This window comes from Beta vulgaris, chromosome 1 (genome assembly GCF_026745355.1).
Source record: "Beta vulgaris subsp. vulgaris cultivar EL10 chromosome 1, EL10.2, whole genome shotgun sequence".
Taxonomy (NCBI): Eukaryota; Viridiplantae; Streptophyta; class Magnoliopsida; order Caryophyllales; family Amaranthaceae; genus Beta; species Beta vulgaris.
The window spans coordinates 19,970,681-19,992,694 of record NC_079202.1 but is presented as its reverse complement, the minus strand read 5'-3'; the positions used below and the strand labels follow the sequence as shown (position 1 = coordinate 19,992,694).

The following is a 22,014-nucleotide window of genomic DNA, read 5'->3' as shown; positions in this document are numbered from 1 at the left end:
CTTACAAAGTGTATTTTTGGGTAAAGGGTTTGAGTGAACTATTTTTGAATGAAGCAAGAGAAAGAAAAAAAGAGAGTAAATTCGAGTGAAGTTTGAGAGGAACGACAGTTGTGGGAACATGAGTTTAGTAACTTAAGTTGTGACTCGAGAGAAAAGTAATATGATTGTAAACAGAGTAGTTTTGGCCTATGATAGTGGAAAGTTTGAGTTAAAATCCCTTGTGGTCGAGGTTGTTTCTTCCTATTGGGCCTAGGAAATTTTTCCTCGCTAAAATCTCTCGTGTTCCTTTTGTGTGTTCCTAAGTTAACTTTTAATTCGCAAAAAGTATAGCTTATTCTCTCACTATAATTGAACCCCCCCCCCCCTCTTATAGTGCTCATATCATACAACAGTTTGTGGTTTTATGAGCACAAAGGCAAGGGGATGGTTTAAGTACTTCATTACCTTCACTAACGATTTGAGTATATATGAATATGTCTACTTAAAGAAGCATAAGTTGGAATCTTTTGACAAATTCAAAGAGTTCCAAAATGAAGTACAAAATCAACTTGGTAAGACAATAAAAGCACTACGACCCAATCGTGATGGCGAATATTTGAGGGAGAAACGCGTATAGGAGATGACAGATGTATCATTAATGGGGTTTTGGGAATTGGAAGAGAAGTGCATAAAATAGCAGGTGAGGAGGAGAAATGCGTGATTGCGTGAAGTTAGCTTTCGTTTCTTTTTTTAACTTTGGGTGGCCAAAGAAAAAGATTGGGCCCTTATATTTTTGGGGTCCTGTATAGTTACTCACCCTATACTGGGCCTTAATTGGGCCTGATTATGGGAACTAAAAGCAAACATTCATATGTCATCACCAAAAAAAAAAAACATGCATATTGTTGTCAACTTTCTTAGTAATTACAATTGAATTTCCAACTGAAGGTGATAAATATTTCAAAAAAAGGAACTAATTCCATACATATATATTTCTCAAAAAAGAAAAACCAAAGAGCAACATACTTAAAGATGATATATGTACATATACATATATTCCACTAGTTAACCTAAACTAGAATATGGCGTAAGTGGTGGATCTGACCCTCACGGAAATAAAGATAGGTTATCCAAAAGTACCGACCTTTCTTAAATTAATCGTGTCAATCACCTGCAAGAATCCAACAACTCAACAAGTATTTATGATTATATGCCTTGAGAGGGAAGTTTGATTACTTGAACGTAAACTTGAAGACTAATTGAGTACTACTAGTGAACTACTACTGATAAAATGGTTGAATGGGAATTTTCCCTCGTCCGTAGAATAATAATGTATGCAAACAATATTTCATCATACCAATTTCGTTGATTATATCCAGCGGTAGGCATCCACCTCGTAACCGAGATGTTACGGATTTTAACCGTAGGTTCATCTAAGAGTAAAAAATAAATAAATAAAATTTAACATTTTATAGACTTTACTGGCAGAAATATTAAAGTATATTGGGTGTTAATTGTACACCATAATTTATTATGCAACAATAATAAACACGCGAATAATGACACATATTTCAATAAAAATGATATGGACTACATATATAATGACATGAATCTTATGTCTTGTTACTTGTAGGTTGCCATTGATGTCATGTTACTTGCGTCTGGTTTTGATATTATTTTTCATATAGATGTTGATATGTTTCATGTCATTTCACTTATAATTAAGGTTATTTACATATTATTTGTGATTTGTTTCAAGTCATTTCAATTTTGTTTGATGTCATTTTATCATCTGTGTCATACCTTATATGATCAGTTTCATGTGATTTCGATTTTGTAATTGGTGTCAATTTCTCATTTGTGTTAGATGATTTCTGATTCATATCATATCGTCATTGTTGTTCTGTTTGATGTCATATTTGGTGAGTTTTATATAACAACAATTTTGTATCATCATCCCCTATTTCTTTATCATTTTTCAAGAAAATTGTATTATATTTAAAGAATTTTTTGTCATAGAAAACCAATTCGTATCATTTTCCTATATCTTAATCATTTTCAACATCAAAACCACACCCCTCATCCCCACCCGAACAACCACAACCAACACCCACCTCACCCCACAACCAACCTCGCCACCCTTTACCACCAACTGACCCACCTCACCCCAACACCAATGAGCCCACCACCACCACCATTTTTGCCTAACATCAATTCCTCTTTCTTGCTTTAGGAAATTGAGTCTGCTACTGGTACTAGTTTTAGGTAGTTTTCAACGTTATTGATGCATGTGTTGTTAAAATGAATTTGCAGATAAAATGGAATTAAGCAATTTTAGGAAAATATTGGCCATTTGGCTCAAAGGAAGTAGGGAGTGAGTGGAGTTGAGGCAACAGGGGAAAGACAAAGCATTGGCAGTGGCTGGATTGCAATGGTGGGAGGTGCTTCACGTTAGGGAGGAGAGAGAGAAAGAGAGAGGAGAGAGTGTGAGTTGTAGGGGTAGTAGGGTTGTGCAAAGACTAGGATTGACCAGATCGGAATTTAGACCGGACCGAAAATTCCGATTTGTACTCGGCCAAAAGAAAATCCGAATTATGGATTTTCGATCCAGACAGGTACACCAGAATTTTTGATTTTTTTAGTAAAAATAAAGTTTATATATTATAAAAGTTTAAAAGGTAGAAAGTTAAAAACCTACTATTTATTACCTTTCGAAATGTTGTTATTAAAATAGTTAAATTTCAATTCAACTAATTTATAAATTTGTTTAAATCAAATAAAAAAGTTTTTTTTATTTTTACAAAAATATAGGTCCAGTTCCAACAAGCGTAAAACCGAAGCGGGCAAAACAAACTCCGGACTGGTCCACATCCAAAAAATTTCCAGATTCAGGTCGAACTATGCAGCCGATTCCGGTCCTGACTCGGTCAACACCCCTAAGCGGGAGCGAGAATGAGTGCTAGCGCGAGAAAGACCGAGGGTGCAAGAAAGGAGGAATGATGATTTATAGGTCATTATGTTGTAAGTTATGGTATAACACTAACACTCATGAATTTTCAAAATTAACATATACAATCATATATCTATTAGATTTTTGGACATATAATTTGTAATATTCTTTGTAAAAATTATGCAAATTTTAAATAGATCATAATTAACCTTAAGAATTAGAAAACTAAAATTATGATAGTGAATTAATTATAGATATCAAGACATAAAAAACCATTGAAATGTAACTCATAAGTAGTACTTCTTTTTTTGTACGATTAGCCTTTTTTATAAAATATACAACTCATTACCACTCTAATAAATAATCAAAGAAATATCTTAAAAGATAAAAGAAATTGCAACACATTGCTAATGTAGTTAAAAAAAATTGTGATATGAGTCGAATGATTATCGTGCTTATAAAAGCATGACGCATTTATCTCAAATGTTTTATTCTCTAATCTGTTTAGGTGAAGTGTAGGCGCTTTGAGAAAACATTGAGATTCCTATAATTGCTAAGAGATCGCGAAGTAAAAATTATCGTGGTTATACTCATGAATCTAACTTGGAAGAGTCGTTGAGTTTTTACGAAGAGAAAGTAGGAAAAACATTTTGTTCAGTGGAAAATGTCACTAGCTCCAGTATTCAGTCATGTCTTCAGCAGAAGAATAATATGCAGATGCAATAAGTCTTAACCTACAAAGCAACCCAACAAAAGGTAGGTTATGCACAAGAGCAAAGTGCAGGATTCTCGAACAAGGGTTATGATGCCCATGGTGTCAGCAAAAACAAAAGCAGCTCGAGAAATAAGGATGAGAGCACCTAGAATTGCTAGGTCTAACATGCGCAAGGTGTTGCTCAATATCAGCTCAAGATTACTCAAAGGTTTGTCTCTAGGTAAACCAAGGTCGAGATGCTTTCAGCATGCTGTTTCAAAGGCTCATCCACCCCGTATTGATTGTAAGTGCAAGTCAGTAGGGTTTATTCCCTTAGATGTGATCCCCTCCCGCTTTAAGAAGCATAGTACCAATATGATGTCTTGTAGAATATGTTCTAGACTGTAGGCGTGTTTTTATTCCGCCTATTATGCGGGATGAGCGCGTATCAGATTTGACTGCCCCACTGTAAAGGTTTTTGTATTAAAAAAATTTTTTTAAGTCCCCAAAAAGTATTTAAAGGAATACTCATGAACCTAATTGGATTTTGGGATACCGTAGGGACAAATTAGGGACTTATCCAATGTTGATTTCTCCATCTAGACTCCATAGATGGTGAAAATTAACCAAAGATTGAGTTCAGGGGTGAGGATATAACATAATTAGGAACTATGTTGTCCATTGCTGGCCTCTACTAAATATCGATTCATGTCAATGTTTATGCAAAAGAATAGCCAAATAATGTTTTAAGCATCCTAAAAATAATTAGTTTAGGTTGGTTCAAGAAACATATAAAAAGACTATTTTTTAGTGACATGTTACTATGCAATCAATTTATAGGGAACCTAGTAGGTTGTCCAAATTAAGCTGATTAATATCATAATATTTTTTTAGGTCTTGTTTAACAAAAGTAACATATGGGTGATAAAGCAATAAAGCAGGATAAACATATAATATGCATATAATGATCAGGATGGCATAAAGAAATAAAAATGGTTTAGAATATACAGCAGAATGATTCTATATTAAATAAATAAACAGTTAGTAACTTAAATATAAAAATAAATAATTTATTTAATGAAGGACCCTCAAGATTATACCATGGCATGGGTCTGCGAGAATGAGAACCTTCTAGACGAGCAATTGTGAAGCCTATTTAAGAAAGTATGTAGATTTGAATGTGTTTGTGTTTGAAAGGTATGAAGTTTTGTAGGGAGGTTTTATAATTCGTAGAGAGGTTCGTAAGCTATTCGTAGAATGTTATATGTTAATGTGAAAAATATGTTCTTCAATCTGTACAGAAATCACGCCTATTTATAAAGAAAACAGCATTGTGCCTCACGCGCTAGCTGCGCCTAGCGCATGATGGCGTGTCAAGCGCATGATGTGGCATGCCCAATAGAAAGTGTACACGTGGTACACATTTTGAAAAAGATAAGAAAGAAAATTTGTATCTCACACAGAGAATTGTGCTTAACGCCGAGCAACGCGCCAGGCGCAAGGCACAATGTCTGACATAGTGCCACGTTTCAAGAGAAGATGCGCCTGACCCAGCAAGGTGCGCCAGACATAAGGTTGTGTGCCAAGCGCACATACGGTAGCGTGTCAAGCGCATAGTGGTGCGTCAGGCGCACCAACCTGCTGGCTTTTGACATGCCTTCGCTAGCTTGTCTAAAACGTGTTTTAAAAGAATTTATTTTGTCCTTTAATTCCGAAAATCTAATTTTACAGTATAAAAATTGATCTTAACTATTAAAAATATTTATTTATTAAAATAAATCAATTAATTATTCTTAAACAATTAATTGAACATTTTCAAAGGGTTTGGCTCAAAATACAATTAATTATCATGTATAATTAATCGGGCTTTAAAAAAAGGACTTTAACACTTTTTGAAATGGTTTTGAATGGCTTTTCAGACTAAACTGCCCTTTGATCGGACCAATTAAGACCACGATATGTTTCTCATCGGATCCTTAAATGGGAAACGCGATTATGTGTCTACAGAAGCCCTCACTTTAACGAAGTTTCAGGAAACTGAAAGTGAAGGTATATAGTGTCGGGACGAATAACGATTTTAAACGCTCTGCAGTTTAAAACTAATCTATATGTGCCGGAGTCTGCAAAACAAAGTTAGTATGCAGGACAATAACTACAAGCAATCTGATACATGCAAAAGAAGATATTAGCAAATAGGTGCAAACAACAGAGATAAGCACATAATGATGCAAAAAGATGCAAACTTAGACTATCTAAGGATCCATGAGATGCTCTGCAAGGATTAATGTTATGCAAAGCTAAGGGATGACATGTCATGCAAGGTCAGGGTTATGCAAGACTAGGATGTATGCAATGCAAGGTCAGGGTTTTTCAAGGATACAATGCAAGGTCAGGATTTTGCAGGGCTAGAAGATGTGTAGAATGATAGGATGAGCAGAAGTAAATAGAATGATTTTCAAAATTGTTTTTAGTAAATAATATGTCCGTCCCAAAATAATCTTGACATTTATCAAGGCACGTAGTTTTAGATGATAAGTTGTTAGTAATATGCATATAATAATCAGCAAACATATAATAATATATATAAAGAATTAAAAAGAAATAAAAAGATTTAGAGTATATAACAGAACGATTCTATATCAAAGACCTACATCATGAAAGAAACAATTAGTAACTTAAATATAAATATAAAGAATTAACTTAAAGACCCTCAAGATTATACCCTGGCATGGGTCTGCGTTATTGACAACCTTCCAGACGAGCAATTGTGAAGCCTGAAAATCTGAATGTATGAAAGTATGTAGATTTGAATGTGTTTGTGTTTGAAAGGTATGAGTTTTGTAGGGAAGTTTTATAATTTGAAGATAGATTCGTCAGGTATTCGTCGAATGTTGTGTGTTAATGTGAAAATTTTGTTCTTCAATCTGTACAGAAAAGCCTATTTATAGGAAAAACAGCATATGCCTCACGTGCTAGCTGCGCCTGGCGCATGATGATGTGTCAAGCGCATGACGTTGTATGCCCAATAGAAAGTGTATATGTGGTACGTGTTTTGGAAAAGATAAGAAAGAAATTTAAATCTGCGTCTCAAGCAGAGAGTTGCGCTTAACACGGAGCAGTGTGTCAGACGCATGGCACAATATGTGGCATACTGTGTGGCATAGTGCCACGTGTCAGGAGAAGTTGCGCCTAACACAACAAGGTGCGCCAAGCGCACAGAGGTGCGTCAGGCACACCAGTCTGGCTTTTGAACGCCTTCACCAGCTTGTCTAAAACGTGTTTTAAAAGATTTTCTTTTATCCTTTAATTTCATATTTCTGATTTTACGGGATAAAATCTGATTTTAACTATAAAAAATACCTTTTGAAAATATTTATTTATTAAAATAAATCAATTAATTATTGTTAAACAATTAATTGACTTTTCAAAGGATTGGGCTCAAAATACAATTAATTATCATGAATAATTGATTGGCCTTCAAAAAAGGACTTTAAACTTTTTCGAAATGGTTTTAAATGGCGTTTCAGGCTGCTCTGCCTTTGGGTCGGACTAATTAGAACCATGGTATGTTTCGTCATCGGATTCTTAAATGAAGAGACACGATTATGTGTCTACACACATAATCTGCGTTGACTCATGATATGACTTCTTGTTACTTGTCAAAATTTATAGATTAGTTAGTTTAATTTTTTTTTTTTTGTGTACTTGTTAAAAAACAATATGCTTAACATATCTATAAATCGTCACATAAAAGGCTCTTTTTCGATTAGGGATGGTGGATGGATTCTGTAGAAGGTTGACTGGTTTCTCTTATCAAAGATGTTCATTCAAAGAGACAACTAACTTCGCCAACTAATCTTTATCCATGCATTTTGCGTTACACTCATTGTATGACCAAACAAAAAGAAATCTAAATATATAAGCTTATGAGTTATGACAAATCACACGATAGGTGTTCCGTCCTAATCCTTTCCCGTCACATTGGGAATTTCAGAATTGTCACCAAAAGTCTGTCTTCTATTCCTATCACTTTTTTTCTCCAAGCCTACAGAATTTTCACCATGGCAAAACTTCAACTTGCAACCTTGTATGATTGACATTCAAGTTACTCTACCTCTTTTGGAACTAATCTTTATCTTGCATCGTTTACATTTGATGTTTGATTTATCTTTTTTAGGTTAAGAACTTAAAACACATATTTGATAAATAGTTCATCGGACTGATAAATTATTATAGTTCAAGTCATACGACATTTATAATAAATTTTTTTACTATAACTATAAATAACCATATTTGAAACAAAGCTTATCCATTTGTTCGCTGAATAATGACCTATTCAAGTAAGATTTTTCTTTATTTTGACTACAATAATGATTAACCAACAAAGGATCTTCATTTGTTCGTTGAATCATGCAACTTATATAAGAGTTTATCATAATGAGATAATCTTGAGAAGAATTATCTTTATATAATCGTATAGACACGGTTGCTAAAAATTGTACATCATAACAAACCAATAAACTTTTATATCACAATGTATACCTAACCCTAAATTTTCACAGCAAGGGGAGAGAATGAACTCAAACATTAAGCTCCGACTTTAGTTGACAAAGAATCTAATAATTGGATGATAATCTCTTATAACGAGAGTAAAATGGGAATTATTAATGAATAAAACAGGAAAAAAAAAGAATTGATTTTCACGGTCCCTTATCATTAATGGACTCCTGACGTACGTATACGAAGGAGTGTGGTTTGTTCGAGAAATTTCTACCTCTCTGATTGCCTTTGAGATGTTTTAATTTTTCAAAACATCGTGGACATGTAGAAGAGAAATATTATTCCCACTTGGACCAAGGCATAAATTTACAAGAATTCTTAGATGGAGTATTATTGGTTGATTGAATTGATAATTTCGACTTATTGCTAATAATTCAAGGTTGCCAAAAAAAATTTTAACTACTTAATTTTCTTTTGGCTGATATGAAAAAGAAAACCTCTACGTAATTGCATGATAAATAAAATTTTCAATTAGCTTAAGAGTTTCTCAGCAAAATTGAAGTTATGAAAAATGTTTTTATTTCTCACTTTCTTGGTTATTTTTTTTGTAAGTATGTACGTAGTGATTTTTCTTATAAACAACTAGATTAACCATAGTTGACATTTTCATATTGTTGACACTACGAGCTAACTAAAAGAGTTTACTATAAACAATAGTATACATTTATTTTGGTTAAACATCCAAATAGAGTCGTGTTAAGAAACAGTAAATTGTTGCTCAAGACTTTTAACTAGTGGTGTCAGAAACAAATCTGATCGCTGGCTTGATACTGACCTAACTTGAACCTAGTTCGACCTATGAGAGTCATTCTCCAGACATAATCGAAACCTGACCTGGGATTACCCAGACCTGACCGGCACGAGGCAATATTATATTCTGACCTGACCACACAGACGTGCACTCAAACCCAAACCTGAGCATAACCTAACGAGATATTAACTCAAAATCCAACCAGGCCCTGCAAATATCTGATTCAACCCGATTTATTTATGATAGACCCGAATTCAACTATAATTCAGTTGAACCAAATAAAACAATATCTACCTTATCTGATCCAATTTTTCAAAACAACCTATTAAGACGACTAAATTCCACAAAATTATGATAAGTTGGTATATTATTCTTATATTCTATATCATTCTTTTATAACTATTTATAAGTTGGTATTTCTTAAAAATATATTTCTTAATAACATGATTATTTTAGTATGTTGCAATCAATACATATAATAACTAAAATATCAAGAAAAGGAGGCAAGTAAAATTTTTTCACTCTTGATATATTAATATTTGACATCGCAACCCAATTCTAACTCAATCATTCCAACTCAATTACAACCCACAAATAAGGGACCTAAATCTAAATAAATATTATTATTTTTACCAAATAAATCAAATTTGATTAATAACCAATTATAAAAACAATTACGCAAATTCAAAAATTACCAAAAAAAAATTACACACATTAGACAATTAGCCAAATTACAAAACAATATCCTCCTTGATTGATACGGAAGTAACTGGGCTCCACGAACCCAACTACGCCACCACCACCTCTTCCAGCCCAGGTAGTCGCACCACCACCGCCACCTACCATACTCAACAACCCTAATTACCAAAAAAACTAAGAAAAATGTCGAAAAAAATCTACAACCCTAATTACCAAAAACACTAAGAAAATTTCGAAATAAAACGATAGAATTTCGATGATTTCAAAATAAATGACGGAATTCCGGTCATTCTGACGAAACAAAATAAAATTTCAGAATTCAAATATGAAAATCAAAACGTAGATCTAGTGATTTCTCTAACTCCGTATCGAATGAAGACATCAAATCCTTGAAGGTTTCGCTCTGTCTCGTCTCAACCGAAGGTTAGCGTCGATCGAATTTAACACCTCCATCCACCCCTTCGAAATGAAGGAAAACGCGCTTGCCCACGATTCACAACACGTTATTCGCAGCGAAGTTCTCGACATCGCCGACGCTGTCGTTGCTTGAGAAATCTAGGGGTTCCTAGGTGAGAGTGATATGAGTGGCTGCAGTGGTGGAGCGATACAGGGGAGGGGGGAGAGAAAGAGAGCATAGATAAAGGGATGCGTGTAGTATGGTGGTCGCCGAATTCCGGCAAGTAGGATGGAGAGAGGGAGAAACGAGAGAAGAGAGGAGAAGAGTGGGAGTTTTGGGTGGGAAAGATGGGTTTGGAGGAGAGATAAGGAAGAAGGTGATAGATTAAGGACGATTTAACAGTTCACTTTGTTTTGTGGTTTCTATCCGACGGCTAATTTTTATGATCCGTGTGCTTTGTGTTTTTTTCTTGTGTGCCTTTGATTGTGATGATCTAACAGTTTAGATATTATTTATTAGATAGTTTTGGATTTTGCCTTAAAAAATCAAATAATCTTACTAAACTATTAGATGGTTAGATTTTGATCCTTCTCAAATCAAGGGTTCTAATTCATGATCCATGATATTAATCTTTGGCCAATAGGAAAAGAGAATGATCTAACACAGGGATTAATGAGTTATCACTTAATTGACAATTTTATATTTTTTATAATCTTACTGATTCTTGTCTTGGTTTAGTAACTTCTAACTTTAATAATTAGTCAATTATTTTAATAATTTGAAATTTTGTTTATTTTTATTGAAATTATTGTGATTAGTGTTTAAGTATCATTTAATTAGAGTTATGAATTGAGTTTCTAAATTTTAATTAGACTTTTTATAGCATTACTTATACAACTATCAGTCTATTACTTAATTAAGTAATAGTATAATTATATTTACTTAAGTATTCTTATATGTAAGTTACATTGACGTAGATTATTGACTTACAATGATACATTTATTGATCTCGTCAAATAACAACTTGTCTCAATCCAAGTAGATATTTTTAGTTCGAAATGCATTTCACGTGAAGACTATTAGATAATATATTGTATTGTTCTTGAATTAGCTTATAATCTATATTGATACATTCATTAATCTTATCTAGTAACAACTTCTTTCAATTATCGTGGAACAAGTTAGTGAGTTACTGAGTTGGTATAATTCTAAGTGAGTAACTGCTAAATGCTAAATTAACATATGGCTACTAACACGTTACTAACTAGTAAATACTTGTTAACTTATTGACTTATGGTTGTCACGTTTACCATCATTTATATTAACTATTGTTATGTTTATTGTTATTATTGTACAACATATTAACTCTCGTTATAATCACTTAGGCGGTTAGGCCTCATATGAACCGTTGTTGTAAATATATGATTGTCATTTGTTATAATATCATAACATATCAAGAGTCGTGTACTAATTTATAAATAATGTAGTAATATAATGGTTTTACAATTATATTAATACCAATGTACTACTAGAATGATCAAACATATTGATAAAATAGTTTGTTTATACTTCATCATATATAGTCACAACATAATACATTTATAACGTGCTATGTTTGTTATCGTTGTTTCTATTATTAGCATTGTTGCTTATTACTATTAGTATTTATATTGTTATTGTTGTTAGTATTCATGTTCTTATTTGTATTGATATTGCTATTGTTAGCATTGTTACTATTACTGTTATTATTTGTATTATTATTATTATTATTATTATTATTATTATTATCATCGCTTTATGTTTATTATTATTATTATTATTATTATTATTATTATTATTATTATTATTATTATTCTCATTATCATCTTTGCTATTCACAAACTTATATATCAATTATAATACTCATTATTGTCGTTGGTTATAATATATAATATTAGAATATATGAAGATTCGTTCTACTCCTTTTCTCATTAGAGTAATTTTACGCAGTTGATTAGTCGAAATAAGAGTTGACTAAGAGAATACACTAAACATCACGGTAAACAATATAGTGTTTTTATTAGTTTTGTTGTATCATCCATATATTTATCGTACACTTACGTATGTATATATATGTCGATCTTAATGCTTTTAATAATATGATTTGTTTACAAAATTCATAACAAAATCAAGATGATCCGACAAAGGGTCAACCGAAGTTGAATTAACGTTCAATAGCAAATGAACCTGATGCTTCACAATGATCGAACTAAGGTCATTAGTAATTCAATCCGAGTACACTTGACTCTACCCAAGCGTAGATGAAATCCAAATATGACTTGCGCAAACCCGGTTAAAAAATTATCCACAAGCGATCATATCCGTTAATGGATCTACTTGTAAATGGAACATCCAGACCTGTTCGGCACCCGACAATCCCATGATTCAAATGTGATAGACCCAGTTGAACAAAACCTGACCAATCACGACCTGGAACATTGACTGACAGAATCCTGACATGTCCGGGCATGACCTGGTTCGCCCTGGGTATAGCCATAACCTGTTTGAGAACCTGTTTTGACACCACTACTTTTAGCTCAAAGTGTTTAAGGTACGATATATATCCTTGCCCGATGGGGGAGGGGAATTGGAGATACTACTTTATAAGGGGAAAGAATCAAACCCTTGTCACAAGAATGGAATGAGGATCTCCAACCAACTATACCAACTTTGTTTCCTAAGCTTTTAGCTGGGTAACTTTAACTTCTCAACATAGTACATATAAACTATTATTTTTGACAGAACTAGTAAACTTTGTACATATTAGGTACTATGTGAATAAAATTTGGTGATCGGGGACCATTACATTTATACATTTAAAGTATTTGGTAAATGTTTTTCTTGTATTTAACTTCTTTGATTAATTTACTCATTTCTTTCCTTGACCATAATCTAGTCCAAGTTGGATATAGTAAGGATATTCTTATCAATTTTACTTTGGATATCTGTAGCCTTTTTCCACGTTTTCCTCTTCAAGAATCCTATTTCTACACATAATAATACACAATATAATCTTAATGATTAGAGATAGATTTCACTCATAATGAAAATTGAGAGTAAAACCAGGACAAATTAAACCACATTTGGGACAATGGGGCTCAAGCTTTCTCTTTTTTGAGCAAAACAAATATCATGTCATTAGCAAAGTTTATTAGCAACGAAAAGTTGGGACCCTTAAACCAGCCAAGTGCCAAGAGAACATGAAAAGATACTCCTGAGAATTAAAGAGAAAGAAGCTAATCACAGAATAAAGAGATTTTGTATTGTCTACTTCCTTCAAAGAGTAGGACACATTGATAAAAGTCATAGAGAGAGAGAGAGAGTAAGATAAAACTGATAATCCTAATTGATTGAGATTCTTTTGCCACTACAACTTCCCACATTTCCCTTGTTTTCACTCCAAAACAAGGGAACCTGTGTCCTGTGGGAAGAGAGGAGATTTCGTTTCGAAACATTTTCATTTCCAAAGCCTGTGCCATTTTTGTGATGGTGGAAATTGAGGAAGTTTTTGTTTCTCAAACCCCAACCATTTCTAAAATATAAAGGTTCCCGAACTCATAATTTCTTATTGTTATAACTTATATTCTCTTGAATTTTTTATTAGTTTATTCACTTTTATCATAAACAGAATTTTAAGAAAAATAAGTATATATGTTATTAAAAGGAAAATGGAAGTATTAATTTATTGTCATTGTCATATGGTGAGAAAATTAATGTTATGAGCCAAGAAAAGTAGAATAAAAAGATAAAAATAACAATAAATAATTATTAGAACTATTCTAAAACCTTGAAAAAAAAAGGTTATTAAACTAATAAAAGACAATCCAAAAGAAATGGATGAAATTGATCAAAATCAAATAGAGTAACATAAAAAAAATATTTATACTTCCTCGGAGTCGAGATGGAGAGAGATATAACTATAAAAGAAAAAAAAAAGCGCATATATTAGGAGAAACAAAAAAAACCATATACTAGGAGAAGAGGAAGAGAGATTATATTACCAAAAATAAAACAATATCACTAATAGAGAATTGACAAAGTAGGAAAATGATACAAAGTAAAAATGAGAGGAGTAATTCTTAGTTCTTACCATTATTTACGGACTTGGGCGGGTTGTGGGCCGAGTGTAATCTTAATTTTTTGTCCAACGGACCTAATATATCTAGTCCAACCCTTTTTATGTGGGCTTAACTACTTGTCCATTATCCGCCGTAAGTAACGGCAGGATTGTCCATGGGCCTAATGGACTTATTAATACCTTTATTTATTTAGGCCTTGTTTGGTTGTATATAGGAAGTCATACTTCCTAGGAAGTTATTTTTTCCATGTATTTGAAATTCCTAGGAAGTGTAAAATTGTGTTTGGTTGATAATGGGAAGTAGAACTTCCTATGGGAAGCTCTACTTACCTAGGGGAACCTAGGTAAGTAACTTCCTCCATTTTGGAGGAAGTAGAACTTCCTAAGAAGTGCAAATTCCCATGATTTTGCCAACCAAACAACTTCATATACTTCTACTTCCTAGGAATTTGTACTTCCCATGATTTATTTTGTCAACCAAACAAGGCCTTATTTTCAAATAAGTCTAGCTAATTTTCTTTAATATATAGTAATTAAAACATAATTTTGGTTAAAATAGAAAAGAAGTTGATAATCACAATGTAAGATAAGGAGAAAGTTAAAAAAAATGTTAGAGGATGACAAATTAAGTTGTAAAGGTAAGAATAAAGATAATTATGTGTTACCAAAACTATATTAATGCAATAAACTATATATTCCAAAAGATAAATCAATTCTACATTAGTAAGATAAAAAAAATTAAATTTCATAGATCATTAGTATTATGATAAAAGGGCTAGACGATTTAGCCCGCGATATGTTTGAGGTTGTCCATGTCCCCCTATTAATATTAGCGCCTTAGCAGGCCGGACTCGGCCCACTCATTTAGATTTTTTTTTCAAAATTTATTGTCCGAGCTCGCAATTTTAACAGACCAATTTAGACGGACTTAACGGACCGTCCCTTCCATGAACCGCTTTAATTTCCAAACCCCCCTATTTTCCCCAAATTTCTTCCCTTAACTCTCTATTAGAGTATTAGTATGAGTTACAACAATTAAAAATACGTTACTCCCCCATCTCTATAACCAAGATTCCAATCATTTATGTTCAACATAGCTCCTCATGAAACCACATTTTTCATTTTTCTTCATTGGAAATTTCACACCATTTTCTCAATTTCATCATTTAAATTGATTGATAATATCTCATTGCCACCACACCTTCCCACAGCTTCTCTGTTTCACTTTTCATGTATGAAAGCACGGAAACCTCTATTTTAGAGAGGTCACATTATAGTGATAATGAAACCCAAAAATGACATTACCACGGAAATCACTGGAACATGAGGTTTACCTGTTCCTAATACCACATTACATCTTTTTCACTGAAATTTTCTCAATTGGATTATAATTCATACTCCACATAACAAACTCAAGTTACATACAATTACACCTTAACCTCATATTATCTCTTCCTCTTTCTAAATTAACACTAATAAGTACACAAACTCTAAATAATTTCATTTCATGAGATATGAATTCTATCTATATATATACTACACTATTTCAAGATTTAAAAAGAACACAAATATGTACTCCATTAGCAAGAAAGAGAAGAAAAACTTAACCCCTAAAAAAATAAGCGAAATTTCCTTAAAAAAAAAAGAAAAGAAAAGAAAAGGCGTGCTAAGGTAAGAAAGTATTGTTATGATGATGATGAATATGACTATTATTATTATTATCATCCCCAACAGGCGGAGCTCCAGATGAAGAATCGGGCAAGCCGCCGCCACATTTATGGCAACGAACGGCGAGGATCTGACGACAAGAAGGACAGGAAGAGTGAGATCCAAGCCACGTGTCAATACACGACACGTGGAATCCATGGCCGCACTGAGGAAGCACACGGATCTCTTCGCCGGCGGAAAAGTCCGACAAGCAGATAGCACAGTCGTCGGAGAGTTTTCCGGCGTGTTGGTCGGCGGAGTAAGCCACCTTAGGTAGAGATTTCAGGACTTTCTTTTTTAGCCCTTTGTTTGCCGGAGATGAGGCTGAGGTTGCGCCTCCGGCTAAGCGGCGGAGCCAAGCGCACCGGGCGACGGCGACGAGGCCAAGGACGCATATTAGTGCGCAGAGGAGGGCGGCGAGGATCACGACAAAGTCCGAGTCGATGTTTTCACCGTCACCATCGTCAACGCCGGGAGGTGAAGAGGAAGAGGAGGCGTTGAGGCTTCGGAGGAATCTCATGTGTGTATGTGTATGTGTATGTGTATGTGTATGTAAGAGAAAAAGAGGAGAGAGAAATTTGGGGATTTGGATGAGGAGAAAGAGGGGCAGGGGGGTCAGAGGAAGTAAAGAATATGGACTAAATGGGAGGAGGTGTGTTTATATAGAAGTATATATATATATGGATGTGTAAATTAGTGTGAAAAAGTGAGTGTAGAGTAACATGTAATGAATGTTATGTAAACTTTTTTGTTTCTTCTTTTACCTTATTTTATTTTAGGTTATAGACAAATGTAATTAATTCCGATTCTTCAACTTTCTCATCTCCTTTTACATATTACATTTTAACATTTTACATCATGCACAAATTTCATTTTGATTATCGTTTGTGATTTATAAGTAAATAAAAATAATAGGTATGTGGCACACCTAACAAAAATAAATACCCTAACAAACCTTCTAATTATATAGTAGGGTAAGTCATTTTAGATCCCACATAAAGAAAGTTGTTCTATGATTAACCCTTAAATAATAATAAGATTAAAGGATGTTAATATTAATAATAGTCGAATGAACTATATTAATCAATATATAAATGAAAGACTCTACAGTTAAGTATCCCCACTAGCATGAAGTAATACAAAATAATTCTTACTCCAAACTAATCAATTAAATTCTCAAGGAAAAGTCCACCTTACAAAATACCATAAACCTCTCCCGAGTATGTATGACTTCCTTAATAAGCACGCAAGCCTACTCCCGTGGAATCATGCAAATTAAAGACATTAAACGCGTCACTCTAAATTCCTAACAATCCATTCTTTCTACTCCCGTGAAGAATTTCATGTCCTTAATTGAAATACCCAAATCCGTCAAAACCCAACTCCCGTTGTGATTCAAGACAATGGAATTTAACAATACTAATTATCCCTGATCTAGTATTGGAGTATGTCCAATCAATTAAGCAAGAACAAATAAACACCTAATTTGAGAATTTTTAGAAATACTCATGAATTAATTCATACTAATGATATGGATGCAAAAGCACTTGTTAACCATGAGCTTATTGACTTGACCATGGAAAATTTAGGGTTTTAAATCAAGAACAAGAACCAAGTCTTAGCTTGTATGCTAACATGGGACCTAGAGGATGGCGTGGAAAGGAGTGAAGGGGAGTCCTAGTCCTATTAGGATTACTCCTAGCTTACTACATAGAGTCTTAGTTCTGTTAGGATTGCTATGTTTATCTTTATGTTTTATGTTTTAAAGTTGTTGAAAAGATAAACATGTGACTTGTACATGTTATCTTTAGGAGTTTAATTAGGAGTCTAAAGTAAAGTAGGAGTAGGATAAGTGTATGTTTTCCTAGTTAAAGTAGAATAAGTTGTACCCTATATAAAGGGACGTTTCTTTCAATAATAACTTAGAGTGGTTTTAGTTATTTTCTTTCTTCTTGATTGTGTGCTTGTATGCTTACAGTTGAAAGCCATTAATTATTCTTCAGGAGTGTTGAATACTTAGTGTTAAACATCTTAATTTCAGGAGTGGTTTAAGAGTGTTTAAGAGTCTTTATTCAAGGTTCAGGAGTGTTCTTGAATAAATTCATATCCCTTGTTCGAGTGATTGTTCGAGTATTTTTACTTGTTAGTTCGAGTTCTTGGAGTTCATAACTTCAAGATTCAACTTCATACTTGATTATTAGACTTCTTAGTTTAGTAATGATATCAACTAAGGTTCAACTTAACCATAGATACAAGAACTACTCAAGCATAATTGAAATAGATAAATAATTAAGTTACAAAAGTATAATTAAAATTCATAATAGAAAACAAAGGAAAAGAATGCGAAAACAAATACTTGAACTGATGGAAAAAGGTAGAGTCTTGAAGAATAATAAAGATCTGTAAGTTTCTCTCTCTAACTTCTCTCTAATAACCCTAAAAAGTGTATACAATGAACTATCTCCCGTCATGAAACAAGTCAAAAAGTATTAATAACTTCCTAAAATAATAAAACCGACTTCGCAAAATGCGACATGGAGCAGACCAACAAGAGCATGCATGTCAATAATGACACTGACATGCTGACATGTAACCATGTAAACTAGTATACGAAAATAAGCCACAACCTCAAGGAAATCAGGGGAACACGGACGTGTCAAAACTGACCTGGTGTGTTGACCTATAAGTGTCAGATGCTTCATTCAGCTCAACTTCGAACATCTATAACTTCTAATACGGAGCTTTATTTAGCACATGTAACATATTGTTGGAAATCTCTTCACGTCTAATTTCCAACCCAATTGAAATCACCTAATGGATGATCCGTAGAATTTAGCTATTCGAAAAGGGCGGTATGGTTCCTCGAATATGCTGGCTATTCGAAAAGGGCGATATGGTTCCTCGAATATGCAACATAGGCCTTGGGCGGCATGGTCCAATGAGTCTACTCACAGACGGCATGGTTTGTTGTGTTTGAGCTTGTTGATCGCATTTGTTGCATGGTTGACAGGGATTTGGTGTGATAGTGGATTTTTCCTTATTGGTTGCTTGTGATTATTTGTACCTCGTAGTGAGTACGGTATCTTGATAATGTGTTCTTTGATGTTGCTTCTAATTTCTTTCAAGTTCATTATCTATTTCTATTTGAGCTGAGAGAACTACTAGTTACTCCCCACTGATTGTGGAAGTTGTTGTATATTTTGCAGGTTATGTTGATGGGAATCTTCTTTGGTTTTGGGCTCGGGTTGAGTTGTGAGCAATAAAAAGCTAGGTGTTTTAGGCCTAAACTTTTTATTAGTTTGATAGTCAGCTTTTTCTCCTTTAGATATTACTCTAATTAATTTAAATTATTTATACTATTTACTTTTGTTGGTTTATCACTTAGTTATGTAATCGCATTTCTTGTAGTAGTGACATTCCAAGAAGACGATGTTTCCGCCATCGTCCTATTAATACTATTATTATTTCTTTCGTTTCCGCTTTGAAATTCTGGGGTGTTACACAAATAATATACAAAAAAAAAGATGTAAAATAAATTATATCTAAAACTCTACAAGACCTGCAAAAAGGAAAATCAAAGAAAAAGTCATCTCCACAAGAGAAGGAATAAAAATAAAAATTATTATTCTTTTTACATGACCCAACAGGTTGGGAAGAAACCGGATGTACATAAATTCATGATCGTAGGAGTCATTCAAAGAGGGGGAAATAAGGAATGAAGGAGGATATGATATAGGGGAAGAAGGAATGAGGTCAAGCTTTTGAGAGAAAGGAACATTAGACTCAAAAACTCGTGAATCATATCACACTCATCTATAGACTTCTCCAAGGAAGGTTTTTCAACCAATGGTTCTTCATCCTATCCATTATATTAGTCCTTTTTTCAATCTTATCGTCATCCGAATAATTTTATTTTATTATCTTTCTCTCATCATCATCATCATCATAAATATACTGTTGGAGATGAGGTTTTTATAGTAGAGAATAATCAAATTCATACTAGGGTGAGGGATTAAAATTATTCACTAAAATCACATCAGAAGACAAAATATCATGAGAAGCACAGTGACAATTAGAACAATAAGGAGGCAGTGTAATGTAAGTTTGGGGTGAAGGAATTACTCTAACAGATAAAGACATATCCCACTCATAAGTAGCCTTAGCCAACCATTCAATTGAACCCCAACAATAATCAGGAGATTGGAATAAAAATCCTCCATTAGACATAGATTCTACCACCATTCTAATTTCTTCATTTAACCCCTCATAAATCACTAGACATATGCCATAGTTCAATCCCATGATTGGGAACAATAAAATCACCAAGTCTATGATAGTATTTCCAAAATACTTCATTCTCATATTGAGGAAAAGAAAAAATTGCTCTAGAATTACTACCATATATATGGGGTTCACAAAACATATGAGGTAATTCAGAAGAACTATGCAAAAATTGAGAGGATTTTGATATGATGCATCAATACTGTAAACATGAGAATCCCAAGAATATTGACTATGTTTCCTAGCAAAAAAATTATCCCCATCATCAAAATAACATGACTCCATGATACAAAAAGAGTTATTCAAAAAAAAAAATATTCATAAAAGCGCATATAAAAATATACTTCCTTAGTGATTAGGTTAAAGAGAGGATGATCAATGCCTGCTTTGTCATAAAAGGGCATATAAAAAAAATATTCATAAAAGGGCATATAAAATTATTATGTGGCTTGCCATTCAAAATAGATTGAAGACTAGGCAAAGACTAAAGATGATGAATGTGTGTGAGGATGATCAATGCCTGCTTTGTCAACAGCACCATGAAACTGTCACTCACCTGCTGTTTGAGTGTAAGTTTAGTGAGTTGTGTATCTCTCAGGTACTGCAATGGTTAGGAGTCGCATGGAGACAAAGGAATCTGGACCAGCTATGCAGATGGTCTATGAATAGATACACAGGAAATAGGACTAGGAAAATGGTCATATTATCAGCAATAACTGCTACTGTGTATACAATTTGGAGGAACAGGAACTCTGCTTATTGGGATCAGGTTGTAATGACTGTTAGCAAGGCTGTGCAGGAAATCAAAATGAATGTAAAGCTAAGAATTACTCAGATCCTTAGTGATTAGGTTAAAGAGAGGTATAGGAGATGGATCCATGATTTGTAATGTTGGGCATGTCCAACTGTAGTTTGTCTGCTGGCTTGATTGGCTAGCTTTAGGTTGTGTTTTGTGATGTTGAGCTAATGAATCTTACTTATCTTCCAAAAAAAAAAAAAAATAACAAGTTGTTGCCTCTTTATAATTGCGATCATAAAAGATCATATATCTAATAAAAATCCTTCTGAAATAATCCTCCTTTAAAAAGAATAGTAATTTTTTATAAACTTAGCCATATAAAGGCATAAATTAAATAACTCATTCAAGGGGTAACCTTTGAAAACTAATAATAGTTCAAAACACTCCTTTTGAAATATTTAAATATCAAACTCCTTTTAAATTATATGAATATAGATTCAAAGATCAAACTTTATAATAATATTGAACTAAAGGCATGATTCAAGTGCATAATAAAATTAAATAAACATTCAAACAATATTGAACTAGAGGCATGATTAAGTGCATAATAAAATTAAATAAACATTCAAACATGTTCATACTGAAACATGTAGTTCATAATAAAACTTATAAAAACATGGACTTCAATCCAAAAATATTTTTCTAAAAACATGATATTAAGGTTGCAAAATAATAAATAAAGATCTACATATACACGCACCTTGAAAATTAATAAGTATTAGGAAGAAAGAGAAAAGGTAGGCTAAGAGAGAGAGAGAGTTTAAACTTGAGAAAAGAGATTTATTTCTCAAATTTGGTGTGAAGAATGTGATGGATGGAGACCCCTATTTATACTAGTTGGATAGGTAGAATTGGAATAGGACTAGGAAACTAAAAGATGAATTTAGGAAAAAAGATAAACTAATCTAGCTAAGATATAGCTAATATTTATGATTATCCAACTAAGATTAGGAAAATTTATAAATTATCCCATAATACATAACTATAGAAGGTAAAATAACTAAAAGATAAGTAAAAAAGGTAAAATTAACAAAACTTATCAAACATTTCACTCAAGTCTCAATGGCGTGCTTCTTGGCT

The 22,014-nt window shown here is 33.2% G+C and overlaps 1 protein-coding gene across 1 annotated transcript; it reads right to left on the bottom strand.

Moving 5' to 3' along the window:
• Nucleotides 1–15,627: 15,627 nt before the first annotated feature.
• LOC104900954 (RING-H2 finger protein ATL80) lies at nt 15,628–16,504 on the bottom strand. The gene has a single exon (XM_010688494.4). It carries the CDS (start codon nt 16,372–16,374, stop codon nt 15,814–15,816), a length of 561 nt encoding a protein of 186 aa, XP_010686796.1. The 5' UTR covers nt 16,375–16,504; the 3' UTR covers nt 15,628–15,813.
• Nucleotides 16,505–22,014: the final 5,510 nt, after the last annotated feature.